Source organism: Ananas comosus, linkage group 19, assembly GCF_001540865.1.
Source record: "Ananas comosus cultivar F153 linkage group 19, ASM154086v1, whole genome shotgun sequence".
In the NCBI taxonomy this organism is placed as follows: domain Eukaryota; kingdom Viridiplantae; phylum Streptophyta; class Magnoliopsida; order Poales; family Bromeliaceae; genus Ananas; species Ananas comosus.
In genome coordinates, this window is record NC_033639.1 from 1,527,627 (window position 1) to 1,552,768 (window position 25,142).

The 25,142-nt window shown below is 37.2% G+C and overlaps 3 protein-coding genes across 5 annotated transcripts; 1 reads left to right on the top strand and 2 right to left on the bottom strand.

Moving 5' to 3' along the window:
* Positions 337-7,894, bottom strand: LOC109724733 (ADP-ribosylation factor GTPase-activating protein AGD12-like). Of its 3 annotated transcripts, none has more exons than XM_020253654.1 (9): positions 7,772-7,894; positions 6,785-6,880; positions 5,391-5,472; positions 4,353-4,428; positions 3,797-3,960; positions 3,582-3,705; positions 3,195-3,311; positions 2,550-2,645; positions 337-868 (listed from the first exon to the last, which is right to left on the bottom strand). In XM_020253654.1, the coding sequence occupies exons 2-9, from the start codon at positions 6,822-6,824 to the stop codon at positions 587-589; spliced, it is 981 nt and encodes a 326-aa protein (XP_020109243.1). In that variant the 5' UTR covers positions 6,825-6,880; positions 7,772-7,894; the 3' UTR covers positions 337-586. The 3 variants fall into 3 exon arrangements, with proteins under 3 accessions (XP_020109243.1, XP_020109244.1, XP_020109245.1); XM_020253655.1 differs by having other exon boundaries at positions 6,785-6,865; positions 7,772-7,874; XM_020253656.1 differs by lacking the exons at positions 4,353-4,428; positions 6,785-6,880; positions 7,772-7,894.
* LOC109725246 (THO complex subunit 3) lies at positions 11,164-18,757 on the bottom strand. The gene is made up of 11 exons (XM_020254356.1): positions 18,526-18,757; positions 18,228-18,323; positions 16,400-16,529; positions 15,979-16,070; positions 15,588-15,656; positions 15,453-15,510; positions 15,181-15,280; positions 14,284-14,370; positions 13,807-13,885; positions 13,562-13,694; positions 11,164-11,525 (listed from the first exon to the last, which is right to left on the bottom strand). The coding sequence occupies exons 1-11, from the start codon at positions 18,589-18,591 to the stop codon at positions 11,491-11,493; spliced, it is 945 nt and encodes a 314-aa protein (XP_020109945.1). The 5' UTR covers positions 18,592-18,757; the 3' UTR covers positions 11,164-11,490.
* LOC109725225 (zinc finger CCHC domain-containing protein 5-like) lies at positions 22,804-24,177 on the top strand. Its single transcript, XM_020254326.1, has one exon. It carries the CDS (start codon positions 22,804-22,806, stop codon positions 24,175-24,177), a length of 1,374 nt encoding a protein of 457 aa, XP_020109915.1.

Here is a 25,142-nt window from a genome sequence, read left to right on the forward strand (position 1 = left end):
ATCGGATATGGATTGGAATATAGATTTTAACTGTACCCAACCCAAACCCGAACCCAATCCGAATCCAAATTTATTTTACATTATATATAATATATATATAAAAATTTGATGATATATTTGAATTTGTATTTTAAAATTTTAAATTTAATGTAATATATATATATTTGAACTAGTGAAAAGAGAGATAATTATCTCGGGTTTGAATTTTCGCATTCGGGATCGGGTTAGGGTTTGGGTTCGGATTTCGGGTTTGGAGTTGGGTTGGGGCTCGGGTTTGAAAAGCCGCTCCGAATTCGACCCATTGACATCCCTAACAACAATACATATCACTTGCACTGAAACTCCACTTTTCACCCTTGATTTACTCCAAATTCAAAATGAGACCAAGTTGCGAATCTTAAAAAGTCGAAGGACTACAACACAATTTACCGCGAAAAATGCTGATACACTGCACTCATGTTCTTCAAAACAAATCACACATACACACATACAAAAAAAAGAGAAAAAAAGAAGCGAAAATTTCGAAGAGAAGGAAACTTCTTTCGGCGAATCGCGACGATAAGCCGAGGAAATTTCGGAGCTAAATTTACTGGTTGAGAGGAATCCACTCCAACTCCAAGTCTATTTCGCCGGACTCGACGTTTTGTAGCTTGAGTGACACCTCTTGCTTGATCTTGCCGTCGACGATGTTGATCGTGCTGTCTTTGAGGAGCGCGTTGTCATGCGACTTGAGCCACTTCCCGATCGGCATGTCGGCAAGCAGGTCGGGGTCGCCGAACGCCATCGCGGCGGTTATCATCGGTTGGAGGTCGACTTCGGCCTCCCCCATTATGTCGTCGGCGGAGAGCATGTCGTGGTCGAATACTTGCTGTTGTTTGGAAAAGAACGAGGACTAAACTGGAAGGTACGTTTTCTAAAAGTTCTGCAAAAGTGATATTTGAGTGCCGCTGCTTCCGCAGCATTCTACTGCGGTAAGCGGAAAAAGCTTTAAATCGGAACTGCTACTTCTAGGGAAAAAGGCTATTTTAGCTTTTTGACAAAGGGCGACTGTTGCTTCTCGAAATAGAGAAGCAGTTCTAGAACCCATGTCATTGTAGAATCGGAAAATTCCGCATGCTTGGTTGAGTTTAAAGTTGGTATCACCTTCAAGCATGCCGTTTAAACGAGGCCCGACAAAGTGACCCTTTATATATATATATATATATATATATATATAGAGAGAGAGAGAGAGAGAGAGAGAGTGAGTTAGGCTAGCGTGCTTTCAGAAACACGGTGGCCTCCATACTGTCAAGTCGTTTTCGATGCTGGGAATTTCAAATCGACGATCGACTACGTTAGACTTTATCTAAAGTATATGAATTACCTAAAATAAATTTTGCGATATTTCAATATTATCTACCTAGTGATCAAAGGGACCCAAAATCCACAATTTTAATTGTTGTGGGGAACCGCTTGCAAGTTTAACGGTGTAGAAATATCAAAATCACGTGAAATTTGACAAAATTTTTTTATACTATATAAAACAAGATCAATGTTTTTGATCTACAATTTTAGTATTATATTATCACTTTTTGTAAGATTTTTATTTTCAGATATTGATTTTGAGTCTTTCAATCACAAATTAAATGATAATGAAAAATCATAAAATTTATTTTTTGCATACTTTTAATACTCTAGATCAAGTCTAATGAAGCTTATCGTCAATTCAGAAGTCACAGCATCAAAAATAATTTGATAGCCCAGAGGCCACCATGCTTCTAAAAGCGCACAAGCCAAACAGTCTCTCTCACTCTCTCTCAATACATATATGTGTGCGCGTGCGCGTGCGTGTGTATGTATAGAGAGTTGAGCTCATGTGCTTTTAAAAGCACAGAAACATTTGTGCTTGTGATTTTTTAGCCGTTGGATCGCCTCAAGATCTGTGCAGTACTATAAACGGTGTGTCCCATTAAGTCCCCTTTACTAGTGCTGCGTAGATTTTGAAGCGATCTGACGGCTAAAAAATCACAAGCCCGCTGAGGTCCTGTGCTTTACACACACACACACACACACACACACAGAGACACAAAAGTTAGTATCATCTTTCAACTAATGTATTTAAGCTGAAGCATGTTGCAACCCAACGGTAGATTTCAACTTTCCTGGTTTAACCTTCTTCATGAAATTCACTCTTCAACTTCTCAAACCAGGATCGAAACCATAAAACGGAAACGTCGATCGCAGATGAATCGAGTTTTCCACTAAACAAGAAGCTACAACAAACAAATAGAACACATAGCATGGCAAAAATAGATTGACTATGCCATTAATTTTATGTAGTTATCGTCCCCTCAACAGTAGTAAGCTCCTCGTAAGTAATTTTGCATGAACTCTTCGCAAATGGCCGACCAATTGACTAATCCACCAATATTAATTACCCTACGTGATTTCGCACTTTTAAGTTTAATACTTTTTGATGAAAAATGGCTTAAGCGTAGTCCTAATCAATCTAACTAAACACCGTGAAATGCTGAAACGAACAATTATCGATGTTGAGGTAGTGAACATACCAGTTGCAGAGGCCCATATTCTCGAGGAACAGATAACTTGAGCTCCTCATTCCAGATAGGGTTCAAATTGCTTTTGATAACAGCAGTTTGCGCTCTCTGCATAAAGCTATCATCTTGTCAAAATTCGATGAGAAAAGAAAGGCCACATTACACGTTTGGTCTTAAAACTATGAGGCGCATGACACTGTGGTCCTCAAACTTTAATTTGTTGTAATTTTTGGCTCGAACTTTCTGAATTGTTGCAATCAAGTCCTAAAACCCAATTTAGTCGACTACATGTCGATGTGCCGCTAATATCGAAGTGATGTAGTAGTACTGTGATTGATGATATGGTAATAATTAAAATGCCACATTACTTCTACATTAGCAGCATGCCAATATTTGATCAGCTAAATTGGTTTGTGGAGTTTGATTGCAACAAGTTAGTAAGTTCGAGCTAGAAGTTCCAACAAAATAAAATTTGAACACCAAAAGTTGTAATTAAGCCGAAAAGAAAAAAAACTTGAAGAGGCAGTAATGTCACCTTCTAAAGAAAACACAATACTTATCATGCAATTAGCTTTATCTTTGTACAAGTTGCGGAAAACTCTTTCCTAAAGTACAAAAAATGACTAAAATGTTGAAGAAAACAAGAAACTAAACTACCTGTTGCCCAATGGTCAAGACGACGTAAGGATCGCTACTTAGCATATCTCTGATGGCTAGATTTGTTCCTTTTATGACTTTGACCTTTAGTATGCCGATGAACTCAATCATGCCCGCCTATTAACAAGTCAAAAGAATAAAAAAATTAATCGCGTGGCTACTCTAAACATAGGATCCTAACACTATTCATGCTTATTTACAATCTTAGCAAAACATTTTACATCATATAATCAGAATTTTCGTATACACCCATTAAAAGTGCAGCTTCTTCGAAAATAACTTTATTTGGAGTCATCCAAATCATGGTGGAAGGACGATTTTGCGTCAGATGAAGGTTTTATAGAACGGAAAACTTTGTAATTTACTGAAAAGAAAGTAATATCTTACTGAACTCTTGAAACTGTCCGAGCCAGAGCAGCTGACTTTTCCAGAATCGCAAGACTGGAAAGAGCTTTTTGAAGAAACGATCCGTAGACTTGGTTTGAGAAATTCCTGTAACTCATACTTCGACCTAAAGGGATCATAATACGGCTTCTCATGATCAGTCACTTTCGACCGTGTGAACAATAAAGTAAATAAACAACATACTGATTAAAGTTTACCTGATGAAACTCGCTCTTTCCTCATGAGACGAATCCGGATTAGGTTTGGAACATCCTTGTGGAAGAAACGCCTCGTATATTGCATTAGCATAAGAGTTTCCTCCGACTTCTACCATAGCGTCGATCTCATCGTCCGTCCATTCATCTAATGTCACCGAAAGAACCTGGATGACCATGGTCGATGAATATCATTATTAATGCTATGCTACCCTTTTGACCTATCAATATGTGCAGGGACGTAGCTAGTACTCAATTCATTGAAAGTTAAATTTTTATTTAATGTGAAAACAATAAATTGAGAGGTGTATTTTCTTTAATAATGACAAAACAAAAAAGATAAAAATCTATTTAGATGTAGACTTTATAGCAAGTAAAGAAGCTAGCACTATTGTTAATGTGGGGTTATGAGATTTCGCCACACAAAATGCCAAATTAAGATGGAACTGTGACCCCTCCCTTCGTCCTTGAATATATTGTAGTAATAATGCACAATTAAAATTGAAAGAGGTGGACAAAATTATAATTTAAGATGAATATGTTAACGCATATATAATACCTTCGATATATGCGTACCAAGACTCCTGTGCACGCCGCTGCATTTTAAGCATATGAATACCCCTATGTTTGCCGACCTGCAAATCCAAATCATTGAACCACTCATGAGATAAAAATTGAAAAAGAGAATTTGTAGTCCACCAATTCTTCACAGACAAATCTAAAGAAGCGGTATAGTTGATGTCACAAATTGATAATGCTCTTCCTTCATATTCATTTTGACCCTTAACGGCATATATTTCTGATCTGATATCTGAAGAATGTTATTATGCGGCTCTTAATCATATCAATCATCTCAAGTTCATGAGTGGTTCTTTCTAAAATCCTATCCTGTGAGAAACTAGATAAAAAATCTCTACAAATCACAAGAATTATTTTTGATTACTGGTGATTGACGAAAAGAACGAATGACAAAGGTTAGGGCAAAAGGCACTTTGGGTCCTCAAACTATGGTGACACTTCGGTCATCAAACTTTAATTCATTACAATTTCTGGCTTGAACTTTCTGAATGTTGCAATCAAGTCCCACAACCCAATTTTTTTGGCTAAAAATTGATAAATTACCAAATGGAAGTAATATAGCAATATCGTAATTGATGATGCAACAATAATTAAGATGCTACATCACTTCCACATTAATAATTCATCAATATTTACTCAAAAAAAATTGGGTTGTAGGACTTAATTGCAACAATTCAGAAAGTTCGAGCCAGAAATTGCAAAGAATTCAAGTTTGAGGACTAAAGTGTCACTCGTCCCATAGTTTGAGGGCCAAGAGTGAAATTTACCCTCAACTACGCAAATACTATTCATTTTCAATGCTTTAGTACGACATTACTTACTCAAACCCATGCAAGTAGTCTGTATTTACTCAAGTCTCGATCTCATCAATCATTACTCCTCTGTTCTTTAGATCCGTTCTTTTCTTAGATTATTTTTATTTTAAGTAAATGAAGATAGGAGGAAAAAAAAGTATGTTTATTACAAAATTTAGATATGTTCGAGTTGCCAGTTTCTCGTACAAGTTAGATGCACTTACGCCCATTTAGGATCTGGGGCGCTGCAATCTGCACAAATGCGGTTATCGCTTTTAAGCAATAATTCCTTCAGCTTTTTCTTGCCTGTTAACAGAATAAACAGTTTTAGTCTGATTATTGAACAAAAGTACAACAAAAAGTTCCGCAGATATTTTCATCAGTGCCCAAGTAATTAGAAAAAGTGTACAAAATTTTCCCAAAAATGAGTTTCACCAAATCCCAATAGCCTAACCCCTAATCCCATGCAAGTATCGGCGACTCCAAATTGTATACATAACTAAAGATACAAACACCTTTTTAAAGTGCTTTGTTTCTGATTAATGTTAGCAAGAGTTAGCTCTCGAGTTCAAGTGATCAATTGTAGGTCATATTGCACACAGTTGAATGAAGCGCAGTAATCGTTTGGAAATGAGAAAATCAAGTAATCAAACAAACATAAGTATCATCCATTAAAAACTGCACTTCGACATTGTTTCTGTGTGCACCTTCTGATACATTTGATGTTCTAAGCAGATATGGGTACATGTTTACACCACGTTATATGACGCAATGATGCAACTCAACAATGCCGAAAGAGTTTCGTTAATCAAACCCAATCCGATTACGATGTCGCGGGTGTTGAGTAGTCGCATTTATGCTAAATAGCCACAGTTATACATGCATACATGCTTCGTTTGACGAATAACTGCCTTGGAAAAGTTTGCAATCTTCTTTACAAGCACAGAATTTGTTTCGAAGTTCCTCAAAATTGGCCCGTAGCTCATTTATGTCGCATTTGCTCTTTAAGAACTAAACACCTGTTTGGCCGGACATTCGTAAAAACTGCTTCACTTCAAGAAGCTGGCTATTAGACAAACAAAGCGTATGGAGCTTTTGCTGCGCTGGGAAGTTGAAATGAGCTTTCGGAACCAAAAGCATATGCTCTAATTATGCGGCTTCAATTCGCACTGCGGCGAGAATTTTAGGGCGATTACAGCTATTAGTGCTTCTTCAAACAGCTCTGCCCAAATAAACACGCTACGCAAGCTCCAAATGGCTCAAACAAACCCTATATTTTAACATACAACCCCCTTGAACTCTTTTTTTTTTTTGTTTTCCGATTGATATCTCCTCAAATTTTGTTTATTTTGATTGGAATTATTTTAGTTCATTGGATTGGGGATTTCGTTAAATTTAGCAGTACTTCCATTAAATCTAAAATTGAAGATCTCATTAACAGTTAATGGCCGATAGCTAATGAAGCTCTCAATTCTATGAACAAAAGTAACACAAAAAAAATTGAGGGTGTTCTCAATTAAAGAAAAGAAATGAATAAGGCCGAGGGATCGACTTCAACAAAGGCTAATGGTTTGCGAGTATCGAAGTAAAAGATGAGAAAAATTTCCAAATTTCGCACCTGACGACGGCTTCTCCTCGTCGTATTTGAAACTACTCATCTTGGCTTTCACAAAACTCGATCGGTTTACGTCAGCTGAGCCTGCTAACAAGATTACTGAACAAAAATGTTAATTTAAGAAATAGAAACAAAAATAAAAAAGGAATTAGAAGCATAAAAATAAACTATCTTTCGGATTTCCATCACATACACTATCCAACTTAAAAACTTGCTAAATAAGTGCAACAAAAGCTTGTTTTAAAACTCGCTAATTAAGCAGTTTCGTTTGAGTAACCTACACTTTTAGGAGGCACAAATAAATGGGGACATGGCCCCCGAAACCACTCGAACTTCAAAAGCGCGAATTTTGATTCACCATTCGAACTTTGAACACGACATAAAGTGCGAATTTGGATCACCATTCGAACTTCGAACATGACATAAACCCTCTTAAAAAATTACGCATTTCGCGACATAAACAGCCTCAAAACAAATTGTTGAGGTGGTTTTTGTTTTTTTTTTTTTCGGGTGGTGATCTCAAATTGTGATAAAGTATATTAGGTTTTTTTCTTCTTTTTTTTTTGTTTTTGTTTTTTAGAGCATAATAACAATAAATCCTACACTATTCATACACTATCTTAAAAAAGTGCATTTTTTTACGAGTGGTATAAAAATTAAAGCATTTCTTTTTATTCCTTTTTAAAGAAACAAAACACTAGTTTATACATTCCCAATACGTAAAAAAATCACAAATTTACAACAAAAAATTGCATATAAATCACTAAAAATGGTGGGGGAAAAGAGGGAGTAGGATCAAACTATGCGAAAATCTAAATTACACCCAATTTTGGTGGAATCAAAAGAAAATGTTGGAGATTCGGGAAATTTGGGGAAAAACCCATAAAAAAAAAAGGAATCAAAATGGGATCGATAATTGGGAATAGGATGATTCGGTTGTAATAAAAATCCGATCTCTTTGGGAATATATTAATGATTGGATCTTCTTACCTGGGATTTTGTTCGAGAAATTTATCGTATCGGATTTGGGAGAAAGATGCGATTTTTTTTTTTTTTTTTCGAATGATTTGATCCGATCTTCGGAAAAGGCGTTTTTTTTTAAAAAAAAAATGTGCGAAATAGTTTCTTTGGTTTGGTGGAACAATTGCATGAAGACCCCTAACTTATCATAAATTTGTAAGAACACTCTCCATCGGAGGACTTTTTTATAAAATAACCTTCTAAAATTTTATTATTTGCGAAATAACCTTACCAAAATTATATTTAAAAAACTAATCTCTTAAAAACGGTGAATGGTTCACCGCCTTTACCTTCTGAGAAAAGCGATGAATCATTCATCGCCTTTCATTTGTTTATTATTTTTTTTTATAATTCTAACAACTATATAAATATTTCAACAAATTACATATAATCTTAACAATCTAAAAATTTTAATAATTTATCCATACAATCCTAACAATCGATCCTAATAATCTATCCATACAATCGTAATAATCAAATATCACATATAATTTTAACAATTTGAAAATCCTAATAATATATCAATATAATTCTAACAATTAAAATTTTTTTAATAATCTATCCATACAATTCTAACAATTAAACAAAAATTCTAATATTTCACAAACAATCCTAACAACCTCATTTTTTTTATTTTTCGTATAATTTACGTACAATTTTAATAACTTTATTTTTTTCTCTTTTTCAAAAAATTATGAAAAAGACGGTGAATGATTCACCGCCTTTAAAAGACCTTAAAAAAATTTCAGAATGCGGTGAATGATTCACCGCATTTCGAGAGTTAATTTGCCAAATATAAATTTGAAAGGGTTATTTCACAAATTATAAAATTTTGGATGGTTATTTTATAAAAAAGTCCCCATCAGATATGCTTATATTTTGGGAAAATTTTATATAATATTTGGGTAAAAAGTTTTGAATTTATAGATTTGCCCCTGTAATATTTTAATTATTTAAATATATTCGTTTAAAGCTTTCAAAATATATAAATTCCTCTTTTTTTTACCATTTGGACCGTTATGCTCTTGAAAGAAAATTAAATTTTAAAAAACTATATAAAAATTTAGAATTTATTTTATATATAAAATGGAACAAAAATTATATTAAAGATATTAAAAAATAAAAAAATACCTAGTAAATTAATTTTTTTAAAAAAAAATTAACTTACATAAACCAAACTGGGATTAAAGAAATAAGAGTTAATTTCAAACAAGTCCATGCAAACATAGTGAATTGCAAATACATCCTTATAGAGTTCAACTTTCATATATTGTTTCTGCAAAAGTCTTGATATTTTCAAATATGTCCCTTCCGTTAAGATTCGTTAGAAAAAATTAGTTAACCATAGGTAAAATACTTAACCCTAATTAGTTAATCAGATGAATTGACCTTTTTACCCCTTTTCAATTAACCGTTGAAACTTTTGGAGAGACATGGCAAAAAGGTTATTTCACTTATAAAATAAACAATGGTTTAACAGTTACAGTAACAAACCAAGTAAACATATTTGAAGATATTAGAACTTTTGTAGGGACAATATATGAAAATTAAAGTTTGAAGCGATATATTTGTAATTCACTGTGTTCGCAGGTGTTGGGCAAACAAGCAAGTTGGGCAATCCACGGGCTGATCATCATATATAACATATACAAAAGGGTCGTTTGGGCATAGATAGAATTTACCAACAAATTTTTAGAGCTAGGCTCCTACGCTTTTCAATGATGAGGCATCCATAATTAGAATAGTATATTTCATATATGAGATAATTTATTTAATTATAAATAAAGGGATAATTACCTATATACCTCTTAAAACTTCGGAAATATCTCATTTACCTTTATTTTTTTTTCTTTCCAATATACTCCTCATATGTTCCTCCGTTATTTCAAAATATCCCTACAGTTACCATCCGTTAAGTTAACTTGGGTTAAACGTGAGTTAAATATCTACCACAGTTAAAAAAAATTAAAATGCCAATTTTTTCCTTAACTTAAGAGCAAATAAGAAATATTGGTGACATTAGAAGGGTATATTTTAAAAGACCAAAAGTCAAAATATTTTTTGTGCTTTTGATTTAAGGGGAAATAAGAAAAGTCGGTAATGGTGGAAGGGCATATTTGAAAGGGCAAAATAGTAATTTTATACAGCTAGCAGAGTTCATTAACAGATTTTAACTCTATGGATATATTTGAATAGGTTGAAACATAAAAAAAAAAGGTATTTTCAATATTAGTCTTTTAAAAGGGGTAAATTAGAAAGTCATAAATTTTTCAGGAATATATAAGCAATTGCCCCATAAATAAATAAATAAATAATTGGAATTGACCGACTAAGATATTCATACATTCTCCTTCCAATTCCGGATAGCATTATCAAACACTCATTTTATAGACAACCCCCTAAACTTCAGAAGGATTTGAAATTGACCTTTGAACTACTTTTTATTTAATTTACACCTACTAAACTTTAGCCCGATTAGGGATGCAAATGGATACAGGTACCCAAAATTTTATCCGAATTCGAACCAGAAGGAGCGAATTTATCCGATGCTAAATGGATATAGTTTTGAATATGGCTATAAAAAATAAAAACCCGATGGATATAGATTCAGATATGAATTTTGACGGTACCCGACCCAAACGAGAACCCGACCCAATCCCGCATTTATTTTACATTATATATAATATGTATATAAAAATTTAATGTTATATTTAAAATTGTATTTTAAAATTTTAAATTTAATGTAATACATTTGGAAATATTGAGAAGAGAAATAATTATTTCGGATTTAGGTTTAGGTCTGGATTTTGAATTTTTGGTCGAGTTCGGGTTTGGATATGAATTTTTAAAGTCTGGGTTCGGGTTCTGGGTTTGGAATCGGGTTCGGGTTTTTGAAAATCCACCTTGAATCCGACCCGCTGACATCCATAAGCCCGATTGGAAATTGACCCCATAACTATTTTTTAATTTAATTTACGCCCCCTACTTACTAAAAGTTTGATTCAAGCTCTTCCCTTGATAATTTTGAAAATTCTATTAGAATTTTTAAAAAAACCTATAAAATGCACAGCGAGTAAAATACATTTGCAGCTTAATATTGATCAGCATATTTTTAATTATAATACAATAAACAAATAAAAAAAACCCAATAAAATAGAAAATAAAATACATTAGAATTTTAGCAAAAATCACATTTTACAAATCAATCACCCTCCCTCCCTCCCTCTAAAATAATGCACTTATTTTTCAGCTTATCCCAAAAAAAAAGTCAAATAAAATAATAAACCCCAAAATTGCTAATTTAATAAGTAGAGGGAGTGCAAATCAAATTAAAAAAAGGGTATAAATCAAATAAAAGAAAGTTTAGGGGCAAATTTCAAATCAGGCTAAAGTTCAGGGAGTGTCTATACATTTTAACCTGGAGACAAATAGTGTTAGATAACATGCATAAAAAGAATACTAATTTTACATATGCATACATACACACATTAAGATTCTACCTCATACATTTTGAAGAGAGAAATTTTGTGGTATCTAGGACCAAAAAAAAAGAAAAAAAAAAGGCGAAATCACGCACTCTCGATGAGGGGACAACATAATGATCAATGGTTAATTAGAATTTTATCATGTTAATATACTGAGAAGTGAACTTCTGATAGCAGCAAAAATCTGCAGCTTTTCGTCGGTTCTCAATTGCTTTCGAAACCGAATATCCGGAATACACCTGCATGCGAAAAAACCAATGTTATTACCGCTGTTACTATCGAAGAACACAAGAGTACAAACACAAGTCGATTTGTTCAAGATTTAGTTTTTAAAACAAGAAGAAAAATTCCGAACATGAGACTTAAAATGAGGGTGGAATTCAATTGCAGTGAAGTTTTTAAGTTTCTCGGAAGTCGACTTCTCATTTGGTTATTTGTTTTGATGAATTAGTTCATTTTGGTTCGGTTCGGTTCGATTTTCCAATTAATTTTTAGATTTTCTTTTCTTTTTATGAATTAATTTATAATTTAGAATTCTAATTGAATCATTATGGAAATCACACAAAAAAATTTAATTCTAAGTATAGAATTTTGAAAAATATGCTGATATATGATCATGATTTGATCATAAATATAAAATTTTAATAAATAGTTTAGGAGTCTGGCTGGGATGCTATCGATAGCACGAAGTATTTGGTGCTATCAAGTTTTCTACCGTTAGATTTACCTCTTTTATCATTTTCATCCGTTCGATTATACTATACAACCAACCACCCACTCAACCCTAAGAGACCCACATCATCCTAACCACACATCTTTTAATCCAAGAGCAGAAAACTTAATAGCACCAAGTCATTGGTGCGATTAATAGTATTCCAGCCTAGTTCAATAGTTTAGATAAAAAGCGTAAAAAAATTAGTATTTGGTTTTGGTATGGTTCGGTTAAGAAATGTGTTCAAACCGAACCGGAACCGAAAACCAAATTTTAGTAAATTTCAAAACCAAACTAATTCATTTTGGTTCAGTTTTGCAATTAATTTTTAGATTTTCTTTTCTTTTTATGAATTAATTTATAGTTCAACATTCAAATTGAATCATTATGGAAATCACACACAAAAAAATTGATTATAAATTATAATTTTTTAAAAAGTGTTGATATATGATCATGATTTGATCATAAATATAAAACTTTAATAAATAGTTCAGATAAAAAGCGTAAAAAATATTACTATTTGGTTTTCCGTTCGTTCAGTTAAGGAATGTGTTCAAACTGAACCGAAACCAAAAACCAAATTTCAGTAAATTTGAAAACCAAACTGAACCGAAAACCGTATAAATCGAACCAAATAATCTTATTTGGTTCGGTTCGGTTTGGAACCAAACTGTGTACACCCCGAATTGTACTACAAGTAGCTTTTTGACATTGTTAGTATTTGTTTGGCCTATTTGTTTTATCATAAATCACCTAATCCTAATGTTTGCCAATAAATTACATAAATTTTGGGCAAAAAATGTTAGATAAACAAATTTTTAATAACTTCTATGGGAGGTAAAGTGCGGAGGAAGACAACTATGGACCTAATAAAGCAAAGTCGAGTGCAGGAGAAGTGAGGAGAAGCTGTAACTGCAGTTACAGCACTTTCTCACACTTACGCCAAAACAAGCATACAAAGATGTCACTTAACGTGGAAACTACACTTCTCCCCACTCACTCGCTCCAATCCGAAGGTGCCCTAACAGGTCCTTCAGCGTTTGTTTTGTATATTTCAGCCATTCAATTAACATGTTTGTGTGATATGAAAAATTCCCTCCAGGGTAGGTCAGAAATGCAAACAAACTTTTTAACTACTACGATGGAATACGATGATACTTGATCGAGCAATTTAACTTTCCTCATGGAAACCACGAAGATCAGATAAAACCAGATGATTTTTTTAAAAAAAATAAAAAATAAAAAATACATTTTCCAAGGGGTTTAACTGAAAACAGAGAAAAAGAACTCAATTCTGGGACACTTAACATTAACCAACTGTAGCAGGCATAATACTCGTGTATTTTTCACCTAAATTTACTGAGGGCTGTAGAAATAAGAGGGTTTTTTGCGTTTATAACCCTGAAAATATGCCACCCTTGCAAAGTTAGTTTGCATGCGTAGCCCTTGAAAACCCCCATTTACTCAGGATCATGTCTTGTAGGGGAAGATGCAATTTTGCATATTTATAGGGGTATGAATGCGACAAGCCCAAAAAGGAAAAAAATGGTTAGTCAAGAGTACCTTCGTCGGCCTGGTATTTGTTCTTGTCATCTCCAGCGTAAGCTAGAAGATTGTACTTAGGGTTCCACTCCACACTATTCATCGCCGCCTTACTTGGTATTTGGTGAACTGATCGTCCGGTTTGAACATTGGCCTATATATATAGTTCGATAAATGACCAAGGCATTATTAAAAAAAAAAAAAAAAAAAATCTAAATTTCTGATAATGTTATCGCGTGGCAAATGGTTCTTTGACATATACGTACTATGTCAATAACAGGATCTTCACTCGCTGAAGCAATGTATTCTCCAGTATAGTTGAAACTTACAGTTCTTACCGGCCACCTGAAATGTAATTTATTTGAGCTTTTGTCGAGGACTAAAACCATATTTTCACAGGTCAGAGAAAATGGGTTGCAATATTGTGCCGAAATAAATATGTGTTTTTCAATCTAGAGAGGTTATGAATAAGAGAGGAAAAAAACAGAGAAGAATTGAGAAAAACAGACTAAATTGCCGGAATCTACAACGAGTATCACAATTTTCACTTCCCCGCGGAAATTTTGAGAAAAACATGCTGCTTCCTTAAACTACAAGATTTTGTAACCATGACATCCATAGTGAGGTTTCCTGATGTTTATCAGCCAGGAAAAAGGAATTTAACAAACCAAATTTTCTTGCATCAAAAGCCGATAGGATTCTGTTCTTGCTAACGTCGTCGGTGTAAAAACTAAAAAGCTTACTCGAGTTTGGTGAATGTTTTGATGCACAACATCTCTTTGACATTCCAGAGGCTGACGAGTGAGTCTGCACTTCCAACAGCAAAATACCTGCCAAATTTCGAGTAATTTGCAAAGGAGTTCAAACATCCGAGCTTTCATCTGTTTTATGCTCCAAAAATTGCAGAAAACACAAATTTCAAAACGTAGAAGCAACCAATACAGCATTAGACTGTGCTGAAAGAGAAACTTCATTAAAGTGCTCGGCAATCACAGGCTGTGATGCATCATTTAGATCTCAAAAAAAAAAAAGAAGAAGCTTCAGCTGGACTGCACAATGAAAGTAACATAAAGGGATGATAGTATCGCCAGTTTGTCACCAAATCCAACAAAACTTAATATTAGAGTTGGCCACATCTCGAGAAAAGCAACAGAGAATGATTTCAACTGATTATTTTTTTATCATCAATGCTGGAGCTTTTCTAAATTACAATATTTTAAAAAAAATTAAAAAAAGCAAGGAAGAAGTGCAGAAGATTCAAGTAAGCGAACATATGCAATGATAGTATTAGTACACCTAGGATAATTTGGTTCACAAGTAAATTACGAGAGAACGAATTTTTGTAGCAATATTGCAGAATAACGAAGAACAAAATCAATACTATGTTTTTTAGCTTGATACCATAGGGAAAGCTATGATAATGACAAAAACTAACTGTAACAATGACGATAACTTTAATAGTTGCCGTATAACAGCGGATAAAGTGCGGGGCAACACTATTAGAGGGGAAAGCTGGGATTGTTGTCCGCACGCTATTCTAAAATAACGACTTTGATCAGAATCACTATTCCTTATTATTATTTGTTGCATTGTTAAGAACAGTAACAATTATAAATAAAAATTAAAAAAAATTGTATCACCTTCCTAGAGGATCCATTGCTATACAGTAGCAACCTGCTGTATGAGCCATTAAATTATGGCGCAACTTGAGGGATGGATATGCGAGCACCTCAACAGTACCTACATAAATAGCAAAACAACATCAAAAGACTCAAAATCAGTTTGAAGCTGCATAAATGAGTATCAAATTATATTGAAGAACAAATCCTAGTACTGTGTTGGGGATTATTCTGATGAAACATACTTGAGCTACACTATGAAGCAAAATAGGTAGATCGAAGATGATTCTTACCGTTCCCTGTAGTAATGAAAAATAGGTCTCCAGTTTTATTCCATGCTATCTCATTTATCTGAAAAAAGCTAAATTCAAGATATAATGCGTCCATGAGAATTTCATTCTAAAATGGAAAGTCAAATTGAAAATTACCTCATAATTGAACTTGAGCCTGTGAATAGGTTTAAACTTCCTAACATCCAGTATTGTTAATTCATCCTCCTGCACATAAAAGAGAAAAGAAGAAGAAGAAAAAAAAAAATATCAAAAGAACATTCATAATCAACCGATAGAGGAATACAATAATGTTGATAAAAAATCAATTTTAGTTTGGATGTTATTTTTCGAACACCCGATATATTAGAAATAACTGTTTTTGATAGTTAGTCATTCGCCATTCCTTTTGATTTTCCATCCTAATTCTTTCGGCACACTTCGTAAATACACTTCTCATTCTTTCTCCCCTTTAATTTCTCGATTGTACAACATGGAAGAATATTACAAGATTTGGTACGAGTTCTTTAGAAAGTTGTTTTTAGCATACCTTATTACCAACGGCAATATTAGTACCATCGTGCTTGTATGTGATATTGATATTTTCTCCACTAAGTTCAACATTTTGGGAACATTTTCCACCTAGGAAAACCAACAGATTAGTATGTACAGAAGTTTTGGCAACATGAAAATAGTAGGGATTCCAGTGCTTTTAGCCTTGCTGCAGATGATTTAAACAGCGAGTTCAGTCTCAAGAAAGAAAGAAATAAACACTTATATTTCAGCCGTTACTACCGTATTTCGAAAAAAATTAAATCATGATACTACGTAATGCTTGAAGAGTTTATTAAGGTAAGAGAAGATGACTAGAAATGTAATAGAAAGTTACAGCTGCAGAAAAATAAAAAAGTTGACATCGCACACATCCATTTATAAATCTGAGCTTGCACAATAAGAATGGATGTACTTACTACGAGCATCCCAAAGCCGAACGGTCTTGTCCCCTGCTGCAGTAGCAACTAAATCGGGGTGCTTCGGGTCCCAACATAGCTGGTCTACACTGTCCGTATGACCTTTCAATTCTATGTCTTTGACCTTACCCTGCACAAAAATCAATTCGACCACAATGCATGTATGTGATCTTTCCATTCAGGAACCTAAAGCATTTTAGCCCTGGTTGAAGCTTCTGCAAAGGGTTTGTTTAGGTGGAGCTATTCGAACAAGCATTATAGCTTTTTCGTTAGTCCCCTCAACAATTTCATTCTACAGAAAAACGGTAGCTTAATATTGAAGTTTCTGCTTTTCAGGGCCAAAAACTCATTTTGGCTTTTCGCTATGGCAAAATTCCAGACATCATTCTTTATGAAACACCAGGTTTCTAGTAGCTTCTAGTTTCTAGAGTTGACAAGCTCTTCCAGAAGCTGGTCAATCGGGCACTTATTGAAGAAAACCACTTGCCTAAGATTTTGCAAAAACTCTTAAGTCAATTATAACTATAAAAGATAAACAAAGGTTGGAAAGCCTTCAGCTAGGGAGCTCATATTGAGCATGCCAGACCCCATTCATCAGCGACAGCGCCTTCAAGCCGTTTCCCAATAACAGAGGGTTTTCTAGACTTAAAAATTCAATTGAGAAAGCTTCAATACAAAATGTATATAACTTTTCTGGACAGCACTGTTACTGCAACGTTCGATGTTGGGATTGCAAACATCAACTGGTGAACATATTTGTGAATAATGACACACCAACTATAGGCCAGTGAAAAAAATAAGTCTATAACGATCTGTATTCACATTATTTCAACAGATTAATTTCTTTCCTTCTAAAAAGTAAGGATTTAAGTGCCGTGGAACGGGGTTTTCGAAAACTTGCCGGCACGGTATGACAAAGTGCATGCAATGTCGTGCCAAAGAGTGCCGGTCATAAAAAATACTTATGTACCGACACACAATGGCATAAAATATATTTTCTTTAGCACCAATATGTTCTATTTGCTTACTATATATCTTTTTCAAATCTTTTGCACTTTATTGAGATAACTACTTGGTAATTTCAAAAAAGAAGAAGAGGGTTTTGAGTAGTGTCACCGGCACGGGACCTATATCATGTTGATATCTTGTCGGCACATTACGGCATGGTGAGCACAGCGGATGCCGATGGACACTTAAATCCTTACTTAAAAGATCTTTTAGAGTAGGACATTAAACTAGATTATCAAGGAGGTGAATACTAGATTGCAAACAGAGAATCAAGTAATGCTCTCCTATACTGATATACAGAAGCCCAAATCATTCTTTCTTTCTTACATATGTTAGATGAGTTTAGATGGTTCCGAACCTCATTTCCATGTCCTTCTTAGAAAAAACACAAATAACTTAGCATAACTGAAAACAACAGGATAACCAAACCAACAGGTTGGTTCAATCTAACACTTCCAATGTCTCCTTGCAACACCTTCTCTATAGAAAAAGAAAGAAAACAATGGAATCACATTTTCTTACTTTAAATAGTATTTATATCTTCTCATCATGCTATATGGGTTTAGAAACTTCTACACCTACAGCCGATTTCGATCCCAATTTCTAAAACCACAACTAAATTTCTATGAGGCATTTCGTCGAGTAATGTAACTGCAGTATCAGATGACCCAACATGCCAATTACACATCTAAACTAGAGGACTAAAAGCAACAAAAAGTCGCATTTTTTAAACCAAATTCCAGCTTTTTCTCCCCCAGAATAGTAACATTAAAACAAAATTAATTAGAAAAATTATAAAGAGGGAGAGGAGATTACATACATGGCCATGTGGGTCGATGTTCCAAATGCGCGCCGTGTGATCAACGGAGCCCGAAGCAAGCTTCGTCCCCAAGCAATTCCACGCCACAGAGTGCACCTTACAACAATAACAAAATACAACATTAAGCACCAAAAACCCTAAAAACCCATTGTAGGGCACCAAACATCAAACCCCAGAGTGATAAAATTCCGAAAAAGGGACGAAATCCCATTTAAATTCGAACTATTTGGAGCAAGAAAACGATAGAAAGATTCGATTTTCCTCTTTCTTTATAGAATTTTTATTTTTTTTTTTTCACCTTTTTCTTGTGCCCCTGGTACTCGCGGGAGACGAGGGTTTTGAAGTTGATGGGCTTCTCCTCCATGAGTGTCGCTTTGCCGATGGAATCGAAGGGTAAAGAAGAAGAAGAAGCGACCGAGCGATCTTACGCCGCCATTGTTGATTTGGAAAAACCTTCGCGCGATCGCACTCGGTGGAGGTGGTAGAGCACGGGGAGGAGGAGGAGGAAGAAGAAGTAGCGGTATATTTTCGACTTAGTCCCTGTAATGCTTGCCTAAACAATTTAGTCCAATTTTCTTTCCAACACTTTACATTTAGTCCCTAACCAGTTTTTTAATATGTGATTCATTTTCTAGGGCCACGTAAATTCTTAAATATTCTGATATAGTTCAATTATAGTCTATTTGAGTCAACGTAAAATTTTTTTTCTAAAAATTTTACGTTGACCCAAATAATTTTTTATCAATATTTATTTAGTTGAAAAAATATACATTTATTTACTTTAGTGGAAAAAAATAAATAAAAAAATTTTACGCACCTTGAGTTTTTATTTTTATCAAAAAATGGCAAAAAACGAAACTTAAATTTTTTTTTCCCAAATTCATAAAAATATTTTTATGTCGAACTAAATAAATGAAAAAAATATTTTTCATATCCAAATAATTTTTCGGTTCGCTCCCCCTTAGGTGATTCTTTTAATTTGTATAAATATAGTTGAGCCAGAATGCTATCAGTAGCAAACGGACTTTATTGCCACCTATTTATTATTGATAATGGAGCCTCCAAATCAACGATCGGTACTTTTGAATATGATCTACACTGCTTGAAATATTTAGAAACTAAAATTTAAATCTTTTATTATTGGCATAATGATCAAAGGGTTTCAAAATTTATAATTTTGATGGTAAATATGAGACGCTTTCTCATTTAACAGTATAAAGATATTCAAGTTAATTGAATTTTGGATACAAAATTTTTTAAACTATTTAAAACAAAATCTATACTATTGATCTTTATTATAAGATTCGTATCATCACTTTTTAAAGAATATTCATTTTCGGCAGTTTATTTTTATGTCCACTTGATGGACAAAAAAAAAATTTCATAAAAGCATAAAATTTGATTTTTAGATGCTTCAAAAGTGGTGTAGAACATGTTCAACAGTACTAATCGTCGATTTGGAGGCTCTATTATTAAAAATAAATGGGATGGAAACGAAGCTCGTATGTTAGTAGTATTCCTGCTCAGCTCTGTATAAATATATCATTACCTAATAATTTATCTTTTCGAAGTTTTGCGGCCAAATTTACTGTAAGGTACCGGACTTCTAAAATCATGAAGTTACGGTGTATATTTGGTTGGAGAGCCATTTGAAAGGTCCCGGTGAAGTTCGGTGAAGTTCGGGAGCATTCGGGCGATTTGGTGCGCGTAGGCGCGAAGACGGAACCCGAAAGGCTATGTTGGGCCATGAGTTAAATCCGGCATTAGCGTGGATGAAAAGATGAAGAAAACATGCTCGAAAACATGTTTGGAGAGTCTCGGTTCGATTTGAAATGAATCGGAGGTCAAACGGGCGAAAACGGACCCCGAAAGCTGAAAAAGCTGAAAATTTGGCTAAGTCTGGAATGCTGTTTTTCTGGACATTCGGGGACCGGTCCCTCAAGTCCAGAGACCGGTCCCAGCACCCGAAAATGGCCCAGTTTGGGCTGTGTGTGACTTATATTGTTGATGGACCTTTGTGCAATTGTGCCAAGGGTATAGAGAGGGTTGGGAGCTCATTTTTCTCTTTTCTCCCTCACATTTTGTAACCTAAACTCTCCCTCTCTCTCTCTAGAAAGGAAAGAAAGAGAAAAAGAAGAAGAGGAAAGTGAAGGAGAAGGTGGAGGAGAAGGCTTGGAGAAGGAGTTCTACTTCTTCTTCCTCCTCTTTGGGCCATTGGAGAGCTTTTGGAGGTAAGCTTGCTACCCCTTTAATGGTAGATCTTTAATGGTTGGTCTAAATACCTTATAAATGGTATTTTTGGAATCCTAGGATGCTAATTAGATAGATTATGCTTAAATCCAAGGCTAGAGTGATGGATTTTTACCTATAGTTGAAACCTAGGGTTCCAAAATGGGGTTTTGGGAAATCTAGGGTTTTGATCTAATTTGATGGGTCGCAAACCTAATTGCTAGGTCTCTGAACGCGTCGGCGAAGACGGTTCGTCAATTTGTCGAGCGGGTGCAAAGATATTGAAGAAAAGGCTTGTTGAGGTACAGATTGCCGCAGCTCGCGGCGAAAGCTTCCTAAAATCGCGAAATCGGAATCGTGGGCTCGTGGCATCACCTAAAGGTGGGGGAGTGCCATCCCGAAGCAGTCGAACTGCTCTTTATATCTGAGTTCTATTGTCGATCAATTACATATTGTAATGTTGCATTGTAGGGTGCTAAATGTAATTGTTACATGTTCTTGCATGCTAGTAGAATAATGTAGAGTTAATTTGTCTAATACTTGAATCTAGTATGCTTAATATAGTGTCAAGTGACTTGAGACCCTATAATGAAAAGATAGTTGATAAGGAAGGAATATGTTTATGTGGATATGAACCTAGGAAAATGATAACCTAGGGAGTTAGTGCTAAGAGTGTATAAAGAACACTTAGATGATAACGAGTGGCATCTAGTCAACATTGAATACAAGAACGAGTGGCATTGATGAACTTAGAGTGTAGATGAAAACTCTCATTGCATGTTGAACTTAGAAGTGAACTAGTTCCCAAGTGTGGTTGTCTAGAGTGTAGGGTATCCTCAATGATGGGGGATATGATCATACTCATATGTCTGTTCGAAGCTTGGAGTGGTCGCTCCACACAAGCAGTGTACTCCGGAGTTGTCACACGATAGGGATAACCTTTTTGGGTCCCGAGGGGTTAGCCTTTTTGGGCCCCGCAGACAGTCTTGGGCGAGTGAGCTGATCCTCCCCATGTGAGTCAGGTGAGTGAGCTGATCCTCACCTGTGAGATTTAGATTGGGTTGTGGCATTTGTGTGAGTCGGGCGAGTGAGCGGATCCTCCCCGAAGTGTTTAGAGAGTGAGTCGGGCGAGTGAGCGGATCCTCCCCGGTATGATAGATTGTGAGTCGGGCGAGTGAGCGGATCCTCCCCGGTATGATAGATTGTGAGTTGGGTGAGTGAGCGGATCCTCACCTGTGTGATTAAGTAAGTATGGCATTTCATTATTGTTGAAGCATCATGTAGTAGAATTGTAGTTATTTACTATGATTAAAGTTTATGCATGCATTATTGCAGATTGAGGCATAGTTAGATGTTCATTTTATACTCCTAACTGTTTATTATAAATGCTTTCAATTCAGCACAACTATCTATCTATTTGCATTATCTCTCTATGCCTGCTTAGACCTAGTGGGGAGATCGGCGGAGTCGGCGGCCGAACCCACTGGGAACTATTCGTAGTTCTCACCCCGTGTGGTTTTGGGGTACAGGTCCGAGTACTAGCGCGCCGGTCGAGGATCGCGGTAAGGGCTTGGCGCCCTAGGCATTTGGTAGCTTACTTTCCTATGCATTAGTAGTACCCTATTTCTATTTTGAGAGTAGATGATGTATAGGGTGTGAGGTATTTTGGATGATGTAAACTCAATGTTTAATATTTTGGAAGTTTAAATGTAAGTTAATCAAATGTATTATGGTATGGATGTAATAGATTAGTATCTCTCTCTTTTATTCACTTGTATGTTGGTTACTTGTGATGCTTGCTCTTGTTTGTTTTGCACTGTTTGTGCTCTCGCTATCATTGTATGATCTTGTATGTAAACGAGTGTATTTCCTGGGAACTTGTGTACATGATCTCGTCGCTTGAGCCTTGGGTGGACAGGGGAGACTCTGTCCGTTCGGCGTCCGTTCGCCGCGCCCGAACCGGACCAAATTGGTAGCGGGCTCGGGGCGCGGGGCGTGACAGTTGTGGTATCAGAGCGAGTAAGAGCAAGCAAAAGAGAGAGTCTAGGATGGACCTAGGAGACCCTAGGACGGTGAGCCTTAAGGTTATAGGTGCGCAAGTGCGACGTGAACCTATGACGCGGCGGAAGTTGATCGATTGGGTCGATGTTGGTGTTGATACTCTAGTAATTGCTAGAGATGATTCAGGTAGTACTATTTCTTGGTTCAAGGTGGTTGTGTTGGCGGCCGACAACACGATGCCGAGAGTCAAGAGCTAGTCTGCTTGTGAACTTCCGCCTGATTAATGTTGTTGAGTTATTTGGTCTCGTAGTTGCGACGATGTTGTTGGGTTAAGTAATTAACCAAGATGTTTGCGTTTCAGGAGCCTATGGCACCGAGGAGACGCTACGCTCGTGGGACTGCTCCGACACCACTTCCAGAGGTGCCAGAGTCAGCCGTGCCTCCAGTGGCGCCAGAGTCGGCTGGGCCTGGTGAGGTGCAGGAGTTGCGGGCGCAGGTGACCGCACTAGCCGGTCAGGTTGGGCGGCTCCAGGACCTGATGGAGCGGCAGATGGCAACGGTTGCTGCGATGGCGGCTGCAGGTCGTGACCCGCCTGCCCCCTCGGTTCGTGCCCCTAATGCGGCTGAGGGTGAGGGTGTTCCGGTGGCGCCAGTGGCGGCGCAACCCCCGCTGGTGGATATTCCTCCGGCTGCGTCGAGTTCTCCTACGCCTGCGGCAGCGGCTGAGGAGGCTGAGCGAGAGCGCGGTTACACGGCTCTCACAAGATTTACGAAGTTCCACCCGCCTACGTTCGATGGAGAAGTGATAGACCCTTGGACGGTGGAGACATGGTTGGCCTCGATGGAGACCCTGTTCGAGGACATCTATACGGAGGAGCGGGACAGGGTGAATTTGGCCGCTCATTGCTTTGATAAGCGGGCAAGGGTGTGGTGGAAGAGAGTAAAGCAAGATCGATCTTCGGATCTTCCCCCGATCAATTGGGAGGAGTTCCGAAGGATGATGTTCGCAGAGTACTTTCCCGACAGTGATAAGAGAAAGATGCGGGAAGACTTTCGAAAGCTCAAGCAAGGCAACCGCACGGTTCGGGAGTACGAGCGCGAGTTCACCCATATCTTGAACTGCGTCCCAGACGTGTCGACGACGGAGCAAGACCGGGCGGATTGCTTCGTGAGAGGACTCCGACCCGGAGTGTTTCGATTGGTACATGCCTTCAAGTTCCACACTTTTGCGGAGGCTTTGGACCGTGCCTTGTGGGTTGAGCACGGGAATGCTTGCGAGCGAGAAGAGCGCGAGGCATCCGAGAAGGACAAAGGGAGAAAGCGACGGGGCGGTGGTTTTGGAGATCAATCGGGTTCCAAGAAGCCCCCGAAGTACCCGCGAGAACGGTCCGAGGGCCGTGAAGTGCAACGGTGCGTCTTTTGTGGTGGAGACCACCGTGCGACGCAATGTGAGCACCGCCGTGGGAGGTGCTATGAATGCGGCCAGGTGGGGCACATGGCCCGAGATTGCCCGAGAAAGGCCCCGTTCGCCCTGCCTGTCGCATCGGCTCCGGCAATTCCAGGCCATTATGGAGGAGCCCCACCTATGGTTGCATCGACTGGGCGTGCTTTGGCGCCACGTCAGCCGGAAGCGGCCCGATCAGCTCCAAGTGGCCGGGTGTATGCTGCTCAAGTTGAGGAGCCTGCTGTTGCGGATGATGTCATGGCAGGTATGGTTTAGTTGAACCGAGTTCGTATCTCTGCATGATATTAAATATGTGCGTTGCATGCATTGAAGTTGTGGCCGTATGCTACTATTTATTCCTGAGCATAGTAGTGACCAGAGTGTGGGTCGGTGTAGTTACCCTAATGTGCAATAGGAGTGCCATAGTAACCCAACCCAATGAAGTGTAGCGGTTGGTTGTCTTAGTTGCTCCTGGTTGGAGTGTGTGCGAATTCCAAAGTGAGAATTTCGCCCCGTTATGATTGAGTCGACGCTTGCGAGCGAGAGGCATTACGGGTGTTGAGATGGCTAGGCTATAGGCCTACGTAGTAATTGTGACCGTTGGTCCAATTGTGGAAGCCGACGTAATCAGTTTAACCAATAACTCTGTGGAGGAGTTGGTGTAAGGAGGTAAATTTTCGAAATACGGGAATTAAACTTCGCTCAAAATTGACTAGTTGTCAAGTGGGGTTGCTTCGGGAAAGCCGAAGAAGTCAAATGCACCAGAAGTGCATTGCAACGAGTCCGCGAGAGCAAGTTATGCAAAAATCTACACTTGGCAGAAATTGCTCTCGGGGACCGGTCCCTGGCAGGGAGAGACCGGTCCCACTGACTGGTGGTTGCGGCGACGCGCGAGGCAACCGGTCCCTGGACCAGGGAGACCGGTTCCCGAACGTGTGAATTGGAGAAGGTCCTCTGGGACCGGTCCCTGGCAGGGAGAGACCGGTCCCCGAGTATGAATTTGCCCAGGCAGGCTGGGTCATGTTGGAGAAGTTGGAGAACTTGAGAATATTGCTCTCTTGAGGGTTAGCATTAGAGATGTGCCAAAGTGTGCCATCTCGCAATAGAACAAGGGTGCCACCTCGCAATAGAGCAAAGATCCGGATGTGATGGTAGCACTCGCGGTTGATCGATGCACCAATAAAATTGCCTTTAGGCAATCCGGTGATCGAACCGGAGAGGATTTCCCGATTGGGCGTGTA

What these genes read in the sequence shown, in the direction of transcription:
- LOC109725246 (XM_020254356.1), bottom strand. Translation starts at nt 18,591, where the DNA reads ATGGAGGAGAAGCCCATCAACTTCAAAACCCTCGTCTCCCGCGAGTAC. An exon ending in GGCTCAAGTTCAATTATGAG is followed by an intron (nt 15,511 to 15,587) that starts GTAATTTTCAAT and finishes AGCTTTTTTCAG; the next exon opens with ATAAATGAGATAGCATGGAA. An exon ending in CAAATACCAGGCCGACGAAG is followed by an intron (nt 11,526 to 13,561) that starts GTACTCTTGACT and finishes TTTCGCATGCAG; the next exon opens with GTGTATTCCGGATATTCGGT.
- LOC109724733 (XM_020253654.1), bottom strand. Translation starts at nt 6,824, where the DNA reads ATGAGTAGTTTCAAATACGACGAGGAGAAGCCGTCGTCAG. An exon ending in TTGGTACGCATATATCGAAG is followed by an intron (nt 3,961 to 4,352) that starts GTATTATATATG and finishes ATGGTCATCCAG; the next exon opens with GTTCTTTCGGTGACATTAGA. An exon ending in TCTTGACCATTGGGCAACAG is followed by an intron (nt 2,646 to 3,194) that starts GTAGTTTAGTTT and finishes AGCTTTATGCAG; the next exon opens with AGAGCGCAAACTGCTGTTAT.
- LOC109725225 (XM_020254326.1), top strand. Translation starts at nt 22,804, where the DNA reads ATGTTTGCGTTTCAGGAGCCTATGGCACCGAGGAGACGCTACGCTCGT.